Source organism: Solanum dulcamara, chromosome 10 (assembly GCF_947179165.1).
Source record: "Solanum dulcamara chromosome 10, daSolDulc1.2, whole genome shotgun sequence".
NCBI lineage: Eukaryota > Viridiplantae > Streptophyta > Magnoliopsida > Solanales > Solanaceae > Solanum > Solanum dulcamara.
This window is the reverse complement of record NC_077246.1, coordinates 6,176,826-6,192,643: the sequence shown is the minus strand read 5'-3', so window position 1 is coordinate 6,192,643 and position 15,818 is coordinate 6,176,826. Positions and strand designations below refer to the sequence as shown.

At 33.4% G+C, this 15,818-nt stretch overlaps 2 protein-coding genes across 2 annotated transcripts; both read left to right on the top strand.

The window, feature by feature from the left end:
- Positions 1-379: 379 nt before the first annotated feature.
- LOC129871590 (subtilisin-like protease SBT5.3) lies at positions 380-7,986 on the top strand. Its single transcript, XM_055946545.1, has 11 exons — positions 380-527; positions 650-759; positions 865-962; positions 1,749-1,913; positions 3,186-3,294; positions 5,168-5,708; positions 6,180-6,277; positions 6,356-6,601; positions 6,730-6,844; positions 6,928-7,141; positions 7,324-7,986. Exons 1-11 carry the CDS (start codon positions 453-455, stop codon positions 7,869-7,871), a joined length of 2,319 nt encoding a protein of 772 aa, XP_055802520.1. The 5' UTR covers positions 380-452; the 3' UTR covers positions 7,872-7,986.
- A 2,004-nt stretch (positions 7,987-9,990) lies between these two features.
- On the top strand, positions 9,991-15,022 carry LOC129871587 (ras-related protein RABB1c-like). The gene is made up of 6 exons (XM_055946542.1): positions 9,991-10,219; positions 12,369-12,508; positions 12,765-12,847; positions 13,510-13,714; positions 13,795-13,863; positions 14,754-15,022. The coding sequence occupies exons 1-6, from the start codon at positions 10,174-10,176 to the stop codon at positions 14,844-14,846; spliced, it is 636 nt and encodes a 211-aa protein (XP_055802517.1). The 5' UTR covers positions 9,991-10,173; the 3' UTR covers positions 14,847-15,022.
- The last annotated feature ends 796 nt before the right edge of the window (positions 15,023-15,818 follow it).

The following is a 15,818-nucleotide window of genomic DNA, read 5'->3' as shown; positions in this document are numbered from 1 at the left end:
AAGTGGAGTGTCCACATATAAGTGGAATGCCCACCACATATTATATTAAAGTGGGGCCCACTAAAAGTGGGCATCCCACTAAATTAACTCCTATATATACATTGCCATGAATTGGCAATAGACGATTGAAAAGAAAAAAAAAATACTCTGCTTTGATTCTTCTTCAGTTCTCCTATTTACTCTCTCTTTCATTATTAAATTGTTAATTTAGTCTCATTTTACAACAATATGAACAATTTTTTTAAAAAAAAATTCTCTCTAAAGTCAATGAATCTTCTAAATAAAGATAAGATCTACAATTATTTTTGTCAAATTCAGTCTATATATGGTTAGTGACTCAACCAATAAGACTCTTTAAATTATATAAATCAATTTATTGTAAAACAGATTCCTTCATATTACTTTGAGGGAAGAAGAAGAAGAGATTTCTGATTATTTTTTTTCAAGAAAATATGAAACAATCAATATGTCTTCTTCTTTCAATTCTCTTTACTCTATTGCTTAGACCAACATTTGCCACAAAAAAGGTAAATATTTCCCTTTCAATTCTTTTTATAAATTGTACATTTTTTAAATTTTTTTGATGAACTATCGTTGAAAATTTCATCGGAATTTCGAAGTAATGAAAGCAATTTTTATGTTTATATAGTCATATGTGGTGTATATGGGTGCACATTCACATGGAAAAGAAGCAACGTCGATTGATTTTGATAGAGTTATTAATTCTCATCATGAATTTCTTGGATCACACTTAGGAAGGTAATTAATTGAATTAATACTTTTAGCATTTGTTTTTTGATTAAATGAAATTAAAAAAAAATTGTAGTCTTTTTTTTTCCTAACTTTTTTTTGTAATATCAACAGTATTGAGAAGGCTAAGGATGCAATTTTTTATTCTTATACAAGACACATCAATGGCTTTGCTGCAATTCTTGAAGATGAAAAAGCTGCAGAATTATCTAGTAAGTGAAATGGTTTGATTTTCCATTTACTGCATTTTGTTTTACTTCAGTACACAGTTTTAACTGAGTCAGAAGTGAATTGAGAATATTCTAAAATCAGTGAGTTAAGAATGAACGTAATTCCAGGGGAGCTATATGAAAGGGTGGTTAGTTGAATAAGAGACAAATTCAAAATTTAAAATTTGATGAGTTTGACCTTTTAAAGCTTTTAATATTCAACTCATTGTATTTACAAATTATGAGTCAAATCTAGTATTTGTTGAGGTTTTAGTGATATATATCTATCAAAAATACTGGGTATGAATAAATTCGCGACCTGTATTTGTCAATGAGTTGAACACCCTTTATTGAAAATACTATAGATAGGTCAAATATAAATATCTCCTCAACACGTTTAGCAAAATATATTCCTCTATCTAACACAAATTATACATATACATTTTAAGTTTTTATTTATTTATTTTTATGTATATGTAATTCGAGCGAAAAGCAATAATTTAGTTTGTGAGCTTAATCGACAAATCCCAATTAAGATTCACTTCTCTATGTATATCTTTCTATAATTAATTAGTGTGTGATATTTCGAATTCTCTTTATTAATGAGACCTAAATGATATATGAACTAATTAAAAACCCTTTTTATTTCACTAATTATTTTTAGATACATCATGGTGTGGAATTATTTGAACTACAAGATCATACCATATTATAGAACAATTTTTTTTAAAAGTAATAATCAACAAATTAAAATTCATTTAGCAACATTTATATGATTTTTTTTTGCAGAGAATCCAAAGGTAGTATCAATATTCTTGAACAAGGAAAAAGAATTACACACAACTAGATCATGGAACTTTTTGGGGTTGGAACATGAGGGAAAAATCCCTAAAAGCTCTTTATGGAAGAAGGCGAGATTTGGAGAAGACATTATTATTGGCAACATTGATTCTGGTATGATCTTCTCATTCCGTCTGATTAATTCAAGTTTGTATCGTATAAAATTTATTAAAAAGAGAAATATATTAGAATTTTTTTTGGTATAAGTTAAAGTTTTTTATAACAATATTGTTTGTCTGGATATTTCTTGAACTGTTATAAAACTATATAATATAACATAACATGAAAATTGGTTTCAATAATAACTTAATTATTATAGTGAAATATTATTATAAAGGTTGACTGTTATCGATAAATCTCATTGTGCCAATTATATGCCTTAATTAGCGCAAGAACTTATATATAATAATGTATATAAGTTGAATTCCTTTACAATCATTCAGTATATTTTAATAAATTTTTCTTAAATTCTTTGTAATTAAATCAAATCCATCTTTTTGCTTCTTAAGCACATTTGTATAACTTTTTTTTCTTTGCAATTTATTATTATTGTAAATAAAGCGGGTAGTAATAAATTGCATGGTTCATTGACTTTATTGAGTAAAGATTCTTATTTGTTTTTTTAATTATACACAAATTGTAATTTTTAATGATCACTTTCTGGGAAGCTTAGTGTGTCTCCTTGACAATAAACAATTTATTTGAATATTTTATTTTAGGTATCAAGATCTCATTATTCTCCCCAACTTGGCCAATCCCATTTTCACATACGACGACGACTTTTCCAATTTACAAAGCTTAATTAATCAATCATGACCCCACTCTTACCAGTTGAAAGAATTTGGAGAGCTAAATAAGTAGATAAGATTAGGGAAAGGCAGATGTGTAAATGCACTAGTTGTGAACAGGTGTGAGAAATTGGATACAGGGTACCAGAAAAGATAGAGGTAGATCGAATAAGTACTGGGAAAGAGATTATTAGATAAGATATGACACAATTTCAGCTTATCGAAAACATGATTTTAGATAGGAAGGTATGAAATTTGAAATGCTAATATCAATTGATGATCATCCATTTCATCGATGCTACACCGCATAATGAATACATACTCAAAGTTAGTGTGTTTACGAGACCAACTTTAAATAATTTAAGATAGTTAGGTATATTTAGTTGCCGGTTGAAGTCAATATTTTTTTAAAAAAACTCTTTCCTGGAAGTTCCCACTTTTTCGCCTCACAATCTCAGACTTGAAAGTGAAAGATGCTTAGTATCTGAATAACCTCTTATAATTAGTCAAAAGCTAAATTATGATGCATATATTTTTTTCTTAATGAATGAGTGATCATATTTCCTCAATGGTCACATTTTTGTGTGATTGGAGGCAGGTGTTTGGCCAGAATCAGAAAGCTTTAGTGATGAAGGAATGGGACCAGTTCCATCAAGGTGGAAAGGAACTTGCCAAACTGGTTCTGATCCCACCTTTCGTTGCAATCGGTACCTTCTCTTTCTCACATTTCAAAATTGAGTTTATTTACACAAATATTGACGGACCGAGAAAAGGATAAAAAATACTCCTCAATTATGAGAAATTAAATAAATTTGTAATATGCTTTTATGGTTAGTGTATTTGTTCAAGTTACAATTAAATTTACTTTAGAACATTTCCTCTGTTTTATTTAACTAGTCTCTGGGCACACATGTATTTCATATTTATTGTCACATAATAGTGCAAAATAAAAAAAATTATATTATATTATATAATAAAATTACAATGCAGAGATATGCACTTATAATTTATTAAATATATAAAGAAAATTAGATATCAGTACTCTTTTTTTTTTCCATAAATATGACTATTATAAAAAGAAAAAAATGAATTAACAATCTTATAACAGGAAAAGAAGAAAATAACAGAATAAAATAAATTATGAAAAAACACTACTAAGAAAATTTATATTGTACAAATATAGTTGTATTACGAAATATAAAATAATAATCATGTATCAAATTTAACATCTATCAGCCGTCCAATACAAATTTTATAAAATAGAGATGGCCTAAAATTAAAGTAACCAAATAGTTTCTTAAAGTTCAATAAAATGGAGAGTGTTGCTTAGTGAAAATGTGTATAAACAAAAGTATATAGTTTCATGAACACTTAAAAGAAATAAAGAAAAAAAAAGTCTTTCCTTGTAAAGCTGCAAATATATGGAGACCTTTTTCGGCTACAAATATGTTAAAAATATAATTAGTGAACACTAAAGTAGAAATAAACCAATTAGATAACATACAATAAAACATTCCAAGCTAGTCATGAATATACAAACACCTCAATCATAGCATTTAGCAGAAAATAAACTTTTTTAATCGAGAAAAATAAAATTTACCTGAACATTATTGTTGGAGCTAGCTGACCAAAATACAACAAACAAAAGAGTAGATTTTCGTGGAGGAAAAAAAAGGTACCAAATGATTCGACACTTTAGTGTCTTACTTATATAAATTACAAACTAAAGCTATGTATAAATATTATTGTAACAGTAGAAACTCAAAGGACAAGGGCAGCGTGCACTAAGCTCCCGCTATGCGCAGGGTCTGGCGAAGGATCCGACCACAAGGGTCTATTGTACGCAGCCTTACCTTGCATTTCTGCTAGAGGCTGTTTTCAAGGCTTGAACCCATGACCTCCCGATCACATGATAACAACTTTACTAGTTGATCCAAGACTCAACTCAAAGGACAAGCAAATAATTATTGAAATGTGAAAGATGATAGTATTTTATATCAGCCTACAGTTATGGATATTATTACCTTCATTTAATATGCACTACATTATGTATTCTACATGCATATCGTAGTGTATGAGACCAACTGTGTTAATTATGATTCCATAACTGATAATGACTGAACTTGGAAAATTTACACATATAATGAATTAGGATGATAAACGTTAGATTTGTACAGAAAATGAATGTGCTCAATTTTGTCTTTATTATTTATGATAATATATACAATTTTTTAAATAAAAATATCAAATGCATAATTTTTAAATTAAAGGATAAAATCGTAATTCAACTTTGAGGTTAAGAGCTTTTCATTTTTAGTAATATATGATATGATGTAACGGTATGGTATTTGACTAAATAATTTTCCACTTATGCAATACATATTACTAGTAGTGAACGTAATATTAAAGTGTATTTAATAGAATGATAAAATCACATCAAAAGTTTAATACTTGAGTAGTTTAATGAATTTGAATTCTTTGAACGTTGTGAAAAGGGAAAGTTGGTCATATAAATTGGAACAAATGAAGTACCATTTATACATGTTTTTGACATTTGGAGTTTTCCTTTAAATATTGAAGGAAGTTAATTGGAGCAAGATACTTCATCAAAGGATTTGCTGCTAAAGCAGGAGCTCTCGTAACCTCCAAATTCTATACGCCACGAGACACTTTAGGGCACGGATCCCACACATTGTCCACAGCCGGAGGTAATTTTGTCGAGGGAGCTAACATTTTCGGGTATGGCAATGGAACAGCAAAGGGAGGATCACCAAGAGCACGAGTCGCTGCTTATAAGGCTTGTTGGCCTCGTATTATTCCATCCGACTCGTGTACTGATGCAGATGTATTGGCTGCATTTGATATGGCAATTCATGATGGCGTTGACGTGCTTTCAGTATCAATGGGAGGATTGCCTGTGCCATATGCACAAGACAGTATTGCTATTGGTTCGTTTCATGCTGTTAAACATGGCATTGTTGTGGTTACCTCGGGTGGGAATTCTGGTGCTTATCCTGGTACAATAGCCAACACTGCACCTTGGCTCATTACTGTCGGGGCAAGCACCATTGATCGCGAGTTTTCCAGCTATGTCATCCTAGGAAACAATAAGCGTTACAGAGTATGTTTCTCTTGTCCACTATTCTTTTTATCTGCAAAACGATACAGTTAGACTTCTCTATACTAGTTACCTTATATTACAACATTTCATTATATCAGCCTATTTTTTATGTTATACGTTACTTCTCTATAACGAAGTTTTACCTGTAATAGTATATTCTTTCTAAAATAACCCCTTTATAACAACCTTCCTCAAATATTAGTTGATTTTGATTGATTATTTCTCACTTTTAGTTTGTTCCGATAACTTTTGTCTATAACAGCCAAACAAGATTTAAATGTCAGATGTTGTTATAGGTGTATAACAGTCTATCGCTATACAGTCCAAAAAAAATATCAGAACAACAAGACTGTTATAAAGAGGAACGACTGTATTTTCTTTGAGGAAGCTTTAATTGAAGTAGGGATTGGAACTCTTTGTGGAGAGTTAGGAAGCGTCAGTTCTCATTAGTATTCGGATTTTTGTTTTTAGGGAGTAAGTCTTTCAACTGGAGCACTGCCCGAAGGCAAATCATTCCCAATTATTACTGGTGCATTTGCTAAAGTTGCCAATGCGACAACTCAAGAAGCGTGAGTATTACCTCTCTTGCCTACTGTTTAATACTAATTCATCTAAATTTGCTAACCTTTTTTTGTGTGCTTCTGCAGTAATTTTTGCATAGCGGGGACGTTGGACCCTAAGAAGGCGAAGGGGGCTATTTTGGTTTGCCATAGAGGGGGTAGTGCAGCAGTTGAGAAGTGCACACAAGCAACTTTAGTAGGTGCTGTTGGTATCGTTATACTCAACAGCGCATTCTTTGGAAATGAAATGTATGCTGAACCTTACCTCTGCCCTGCAACCCTTATCAGTTACTCTGATGGACTTCAAGTCTCATCTTATGTCAACTCATCAAGGTATAACAAACAGTCTACGAATCTTGCGTTATGTCATAGTATACATGGCTATAATAAGAAGAATCCTCTGTATTCCCCTTCTTTTACTGTTTTATTTTCTTGTTAAACATCGTTGTTGGTTTGATCAGGACAGCTACAGCTTACATTACTCGGCCAACAACTGAATTGGGAACGAAACCAGCACCAATTATGGCTGCCTTTTCGTCCATTGGACCTAATATGGTGACACCAGAGATTCTTAAGGTCTTTTACCATTTCAATATTGTTAATTTCAAGTCTATTAAAATTTCATTTTTACGAGTATTTATATGGTATTGTCTTTCCAGCCAGATATTACTGCCCCGGGAGTGAGCATACTAGCTGCGTTTACAGGAGTTCAAGGGTCTGCAGAAATAGGATTAGATGATCGTCGAGTTAAATTTAACACAATGACAGGAACTTCAATGTCATGTCCTCATGTGGCTGGTGTTGTTGGCCTTTTGAAGACCCTCCATCCAACTTGGAGTCCTGCAGCCATCAAATCCGCCATTATGACATCCGGTAGGACTTAACCAAACCTTTCGATTAGGCATATGAATTTGCTTCTGCTGTCTGGTTATACAATTTAAGTTCTAAATGCAACTTTTCTTGAATTCTTGATCATATTAGGCTTCAAGAAAAGAGATCTTTTATGGGAACTTTTATATGATTATGATGCCTTGTTTACTCTTCTTCTGGTGCAGCAAGAACACGTGACAACACGATTAACCCAATGACAAATTCAACTCACCTCAAGGCATCACCATTTGCTTATGGATCAGGACACATATGGCCAAACCGCGCCATGGACCCTGGCTTGGTTTATGACTTAATAATCGATGATTATATGAACTTCCTCTGTGCTCAAGGGTACAACGAAACTCAAATCAGTTTCTTCACAAAAGGCTACTTCAAATGTCCTGAGCCTATTAGTTTCAGCAATTTGAACTTACCTTCAATCACAGTGCCCAACCTCAAAAGCTCGATCGTTGTGACAAGAACATTGAAGAATGTAGGGTCCCCGGGTACTTACAAAGCTCGTATTCGATCCCCAATTGGAATTTCTGTTGTTGTTGAACCAAACACATTGGAGTTTAAAAAGATTGGAGAGGAGAAAAGTTTCAAGATCACTCTGAAATTTAAAGGAAATAAGGCTCCAAAAGATTATGTATTTGGCCAATTAATTTGGTCCGATAAAAAGCACTATGTTAGAAGTCCCATTGTAGTGAAATCTAGTAAGAATGTTAGGTAACATTCATTTCTATGAATATTGTTACTTGTATAATACTATTCATTGCGCTCAAGAGCATTTGAATAATTGTAATCATCAAAGCTTTATATATCATGAGAATGTTTTGGTGAATGACCCAATGAGCTAAGAAATAATGGGTTCATATGAATTCAATAACTTTGAATGATACCATACAATATTAAATTCACTAAATAAGTGTAAATATTTGATGGGGTTGTTATGCAAATGAAAAGTACAACCCAAAGAATATTTTTCATCAGTTGTGCAAATAACACATTATAAAACTTCTTCCAGCCACAATTACACCATAATTATAAAATGGTCAAATTTGTCTTGAACTATGTGTAATGAAATATGCTTTTCCTTAGTTAATAGTTCGGGTCAAATATGTTTTCGACGTTAATAAAATGACCTAAATTTGCCTTTATTTTTAAATGATAGAAGCTTCACAACGCTGATGTCAAGTGTCCCACATCAGACCGCAATTACACCATTATTTCAATATCATAATTATAAAGTGAACAAATTTCTCCCTGAACTATGTGAAATGAAATAATATTTTCCTCTATTAATAGTTGGAGTCAAATATGCTTCCGACATTACTAAAATGACCTAAATTTGCCCTTAATTTCAAAGGATAAGCACTTAGTACATGGTGATGCCATGTGACTCACAATTAAGAATTATTTTTCAAATGAAAGGAAAATTTGAAACCTTTCAATAATGACAAATTTGACCCTTCTCCCTAATTTTAAAATTTTAACTTTTTTTATTCCTCCTTTTTCTCTCCACGCCGGTAACTATATTGCCAATCTTAGTAGGTGATTCACTACGAAAGCAAAGAAAAGGTTGGACTTCTTTATTAAAAGAAATATCCTTCCCTGCACTTACTCTTCCAAGACTTTTGCTCGTAAGTCAGGACGCCAATTGGTTACCGGATGGAAGTTCCTCATCGTGCATTGACTGACTCCTCATGAGTTTGAAAACAACGCTATGAAATCGGTGGGAAAGAAAGGTGTAATCCATTCCGGTGGTTAATAAACCTTAAGTGGGGTTGGGAACCGATAATAGAAAAGATACTCTCGCAAGTTTTGCATTTCTCAAGCTCTTGGAGGACACAAGAATGCTCATAAATGCAGTGTTTTGGACGGCGAAAGGCTACAAAGGCGACAAGGGTCTGCCTCGCCACAAGGCGAGGATAGCGGCGATACGCTCGCCTTTTTGAAGTGTGGCGCCTATTAATACCAAAAAAATTAAAATATTTAATTGCATATATAAATAATCATAATCTCAATAGCAATAACATATTAGCAAATATTTCAATTCAAAAACTGAAAATAGATAGTACATACTAAAAGTTAATGAAAAAGAAGAAGAACAGAAGTCAAAACAATGAGGAAAAAAGAGATAGAATTAACTCTGAAGAAGAAAAAGAAGCAGAGGAAGATCTAAAGAAAAAAAGAAGAAATTAGAAGAATAGAAGAAATACATTTAAGTTGGACTTTGGATCAATCGCTGAAAAAGTTTGGTTGGTCGCCGGAGAAGTCTAGTCTAGTCGACAGGTTGTCAGTGGTAGTCTAAGAGTGCGACGGTGCAAATTTGGAGGAAAAATCCTAAAATTACCTTTTAATTTTTAAAACCCTAAATTGGTCGCCTTATTTTAAAAAAATATAAAAGGTGACGCCTTTCTTGCTTCTCGCCGTTGTCGCCATTGTCTCCATGGCGTCGCTTTTTGAAGATCTTCTCACCACAAAGCTAATTGGCGATGAAGGGTCCCCTAGCCTCGCCTTTCGCCATTGACGACGAGGAGATCGCCTTTCACAACACTCATAAACATAAAAAAGTCAGTTCTCGCTATAATATGTGCTCCACCACCACCATAACCATCGACTCCTCCGACCCTTACTTCCTCCTTCCTTCTTTCGATAGACAATTTGATCTAAGTTCTTCAATAATAAAGACATATTTGGAATCAGGCAAATTTATTCCTTTTTTTCAATAATTATGGGGTAAATATGAATTATTTCACTTATAAAAAATATAATTAGGACCAAAATTAACGGAGGGCAAAATCATTTTATTTTGCAAAGTTGAGAAACACTTTTGGCCCTTTTACCTTGTTCTTTTTATTTTTGGTGGTCTCCCAACGGGTTAAAGAGAGAGAGGTTTTTGAATATTTACAGAGCCAACCCCTCTCTCTCCTCGCCTTCTTCTTCTGAAACTTTCTATTAAATTACCAGCAAATTCCTATATATACATACAAGTAATCATTTACGTATTCTTTCTTCAGATCTCATCAATCATGTCGTACGCTTATCTTTTCAAGTATATCATCATCGGAGATACCGGTAATTTTCCTTCTTTTTTTTTTTTCAATTTTGATAGCTTTTATCGTCAATTTGATTTGTAATTATCTTTTTATTCTAATGATTTCCTTTTTGCACCCGTTTATAATATTCTCGTTTTGTTTTTTATGGATCTGGAATGATCGGGAAGGTTCTATTTCAATGGAGGTTGTCCTAATTTTGTGGTTATGATTATACAGGCAATTGAATTTATGCCAATTATGAGAATCTTCACAGTATATTTGTCTTTTGTATTTTTGTGTTATTTCTGTTGCATTTGTTTGATATCTTAATTATGGTCGGTGTTGTATCCATGGGTTTGATCATTGATTTTTTTTCCGATGAGAATAAATAAATTAGAGTTTTAGCAGTTGGAAAACATATTTATCAGCCAAGTTAGTTGGATTTGAAGTCTGGTTGGTGTTACAACCTGGGAAAACCGCACCCCAAAAGCCTGCTATTGAGTCTCACCTCAATAGCTCACTTTTGGGGTGTGGTTCTCCTAATGTTGTATCAAAAGACAATATAAACCCCACCTCAGCACATAGTAGTACCGATGTGGGACTAGACCATGATAAACCACCACGCTCTGCATCCGCCATTCTCGACGGTTGTGCACTAGACATTACTAGCCCCGAGCTAACATTGCCATACCGACATCACCATCCAAGGCTCAACGAGCACGAAGGGAGGTAGGTGGCTCTGATACCATTGTTACAACCCAGAGAGAGCCAGACCCCAAAGCTAGCTATCATAGAAAAACTAGTTGGGATTTGGCTATATGGATGTTCTGCATTAATTCAGCTGTGTTAGTGGCTATTCAGTACCCCATCATTTGCTTACTGAATCTCTCATATATCTTACAGGGACATAGAAGTTTCATGTAGTTGTAGTGATACTATGCATAAAAAGTTCTAGAAATTTTGCAAGTGCAAGGAGAACCTTAACTCAGAGTTTTCTAGTATGAATCTAGTCTCTTGTTTCATTGTTTGGAGTATCTCGATCCTTCAGTCAGTATACTTTTTCAGTTTGTTGTTGTGTCTTTGGAAATTTTACGTATGACTATGTTTTGGTTACTTACAATAGTAAAAGATTTAGTAGCAACTCATTATAGGTTCTTTGGACAGCATCATAGACTGTTTATTGAGTAACTGTCAAACGGCTTATGGAAGCTTATTTCTGGGCAGCAACTCTTGCGTCCTCTGAAGTAGCTGCCCTCATAAAAAAGATATCTATCAGTAGTTTCAATAGAAAGATTGTCTAAGACATACCTCCTCTATTTTCTTCTCCTTCCCTCGCTCTTTTTCCTCGTAGTTCACTTCATCACTTCTCATCAACTCTTTTTTTTCTCCTGCAATTTCTCAAAATCTATCCATCCTTAAAACAGCCTTAAAGCACTATACTTTCACTAGATTATTAATCCCATGTTATGCCCAACCCACTTCCATTTTGGCATAACAAATCTATTTCTTAGTTAATCTCTATTTGATTTGACTCTTTGGTCGTGAAGTTAATAAGTCCTCATCATTTGAGGAGTAAGGCAAGAAATTGCATATCCGGAGTGTTCTTTATTCAGTAGCTTAGTTTTCTTTTATATTCCACCAGCCAAAAAAGCCAAACATTTTCTCTTACAACTATACCAAAGCTTCTCCTTTGACTTGTAAAATCGATTATTTTCTGAATTGAAGCCCTTTGAAAAATCAATAAAGTAAGTAATTCGATAATGATAAAACAGTAGTTGGAAAATATTTCTTAGATATATGTCTGCTTTTTTGTATATGGTGAAGTGACTGTTGATTAAAACTCTGAATGTTCGTAACAATAAGCGTATGATTTTAGAGATGAATTACATATGGCTTGTGGTGAGAATTGAGATTGCTACCCACGTGTCTCGCGAACATATCATTATAAGAAACTACCCTCTTATTGGTTATGGGGCACTCAAAAATTCGAAATCGTTGTGATGACATTCTAAACTCTTGGTTCTTACTTGTATAAGCAATGTCAACTTTGTGGGTGATTCCTCGTACGAGTGCACTTTGCCCTAGCATTTCTGTATAGTTATTGAATTCTGATGGAATATTTCCAATGTTGATGTATACATTGCTGAAGCCTTATATAAGACATCATCTCTAACATTTTTGTTGCGCAGGAGTCGGAAAATCTTGTCTTCTCTTGCAATTTACGGACAAACGATTTCAACCGGTCCATGACTTGACCATTGGGGTTGAATTTGGGGCTAGAATGATCACAATAGACAACAAACCAATAAAACTACAGATCTGGGACACGGTTTGTTTCACATCTTTTCTTTCTTTTTCTGCTTCGATATATGCCAAATTTCTAAAAGAGATGCGATCATTAGTCTAAACTCTGCCTGATAATCTCTTTTTTTTTTCTTTTCATTTGGAGCTTAAGACTATCTACGTAAATGCATTAAATTCTTTTCTAGGTAGCAGAATAATTTTCATACTGTTCTCATTATTATTTGCTTGTGCTGTCATTAAATGGCTGGTAGCATGATTTTAATGAATGATCTTCTTTTCAGGCTGGCCAAGAATCATTCAGATCTATCACGAGGTCATACTACAGAGGTGCTGCCGGAGCACTACTTGTATATGATATTACCAGGTATTACCTGCATTATGTTTTGACGCTCTTTATGCTTGAAATTGAAGTTAGTAAGCATAAATTTGCTCTCATTCTCACATAATATGTACTTCTTGTCTTAGCTTTTCACTTAGTTCTTGAAATATTTCTCAACAAACTTAGTCGCACATACATGTTTCTATATATCAAACTTTTGGCTGCATCTGCAGTATACATTGTAATCTTCAATTTAATTAATTGTAGAACATTACATTGTGCTCTTGCAAAATGTTGTCTAATGGTGTTCTGAATCTAATTTGTCTTTTACTGTTAGAGAGGAACTAAAGAAGTTTCTCTAATGCTAGTGAGCACTCTGTTATTTTGGTTCATAAATTACTCTCTTACTTAACATAAATGAACCAATTATATGGTCTCCCGAATTAGATTTGATGTGGGATCCATGAATTCGAATGCGGCACTAATATATTGCCTCCTGTATCACTGTGCTTGTGCCTTTGTGGTTAATTGATGGTTTCCCACCCCAAATTAAACTTCATATTGAAATAAGGTCATTTGCTTTCATAATGGATAAATAGCATATTGTATAGGAATCTAAGATTCCTGTGGTCACTCTAATTACATTTCTCTGGATTGTTGTGTTAGTGAAGAACTGATGATTTTCTTTCCTCCGGAAAATTTTATAGGAGGGAAACATTTAATCACCTTGCTAGTTGGCTGGAAGATGCAAGGCAGCATGCAAATGCAAACATGAGTATAATGCTGATTGGAAACAAGTGTGATCTTGCTCACAGAAGGGCTGTAAGCACAGAGGAAGGCGAACAGTTTGCCAAGGAAAATGGGTTGATATTTATGGAGGCCTCTGCTAAAACAGCTCAGAATGTTGAAGAGGTAAAAAATCATTTAATGTGCTAGTAGAGCTTTTATGTTATACAATGGATGTCTTGAAGTAATTCATTGTACTTCTTCAGGCTTTTATCAAAACAGCCTCCACGATCTATAAGAAAATACAGGATGGTGTGTTTGATGTATCAAACGAGGTATACCTTATCTAACTATTTATGTATATTCTACTTAATGTGTTTCGGTATGGACTGCAAATGTTGTTACTTGTTAGAGAAGACTTAACTTCTCCCAGAATCTAATGCTAGTATATGAAAGGAAATGATGTAAGAAAAGTTGGGAAAAGTAGAGAAGAAATAAGATCAACATACCTTGAAATAGTCAGTGTGTTATGTTTCCTTCTGATCCGATCATGACATACTTCTTGTCGCATTTCTTTAAAGAAAATAATGAAAAACAATATTAACGAATGTAATGCCTACTCCAATGTCTTCTCCTTTTTTTTTTTTGCCTTCTGCCCAACATAAATGCTGTTATTGCTTCTGGGATCTGTTTTTGACCCCTAAGATAACTTTTATGGGGAGAGTTGAGACCAGAGGAAAAGTGTCAGGTGGAATAGTTGAGATGCAGGGAACTTGCTTGGATGCCACCATTATTAGATAACTTGAGAATAGATGGAAATGTGTTGTCTAATTGAGACCAGATTCCAGCGCATACAATTTAGGCTATTATAACATGCTATTTCGAGGAGGGGAAGTGAAGTTATTTTGAAATGATACATAGATTTGAAAGATTAGTGACCATCAAGGAAAACACACTAACCTATCAATCCGCATTCCCTTTGTTTTACGAGATTCTAATTAATCAGATAGACCAACAGTAGAGCATATCTTTATATACACAGGTCTCTGTATGCTGATGTATCATTTGAGTGTTGATGACAAAACCATTCACAAGTAACTTAAATACCTGATTATTGTCTGGTGTAACAAGAAACGAGGTTGCCAAAAAGCTTAATGCTTGCTTTTGTCGATGGTGTATCTATTCCGTCACCTAAAGAGTTGAATATTTCTAATTCTCTTTGCAGTCATATGGAATAAAAGTTGGCTATGGTGGCATTCCTGGGCCATCAGGCGGACGAGATGGAGCTGCTTCTCAAGGAGGAGCTTGTTGCAGTTGAAAGTGGAAATTTCATTCTTCAAATTTGGGAATGTCTGGTGGTTTTTATTTATTTATTTATGATCTTCTAGCTTGTTAACATTAATTTGGTATATCCAATTTGTTTGTGTTTATGTTAATATATATGGGCAAATATAAGCAAACTTCACTTATATGGGACTTGTCTTTATTCTTTGATCTCTCCTTGTAATATTTGACATTGCCAAATGTGTATAGAAACATCCTGTGACCTATAGGTTATTTATATTATCTTGAAAGTAGATACAAAAACTTTGCTTGGAAAAGTGACAGCACAGCGTGATCTATCGGTTATTTATATTACTTCAGCCTGAAAAAAAGACAGTTCGGTTCACAAAACATCACGTGACCTATACATTATTTATATTATCTTGAAACTTAATGCACAACTTTGCTTGGAAAAGTGACAGCATAGCATAAGCAAATATCCTCATTATCACTGCATTTCAGATCTTTCTCCTGTCTTTTTTGGTACGTTTAAAGTTGCATATCCCTTAACAAAGAAATATAACAATTCTAGTTAAAAGTGTATTTAAATACTGTTTGGTTTAATTTTTTAAATGTCCATAAAAGAACGGAAGTTGTTGAGAGGTTCCGAAGGACAACACTTCTTTATGTGATATTACTTTGTCATATTGTCTCGTCTGAAATTAGTGTATTTAGATTGAGTTACGATCTCAATATGTGATTTAGAAGTTTATTCTAAAGTCGTACAATTGGAACATTCAGATAAATTTAAAAAGAACATATATTAGAATGTATGCTTCCACTAGAACAGTTGGGACCGGGTCCCTTATCAGAAATTAGAGCAGAAACTTAAAGAACAGAAAGATAAAATAGACACAAGATTTTTACGTAGAAACTCCTTGCTCAAGAGAGAAAAACCACGACCTGTCTCACAGGATTTCATCTCAAAACTTCACTAGAACAACTGAACCAGATATTCAGATTACTA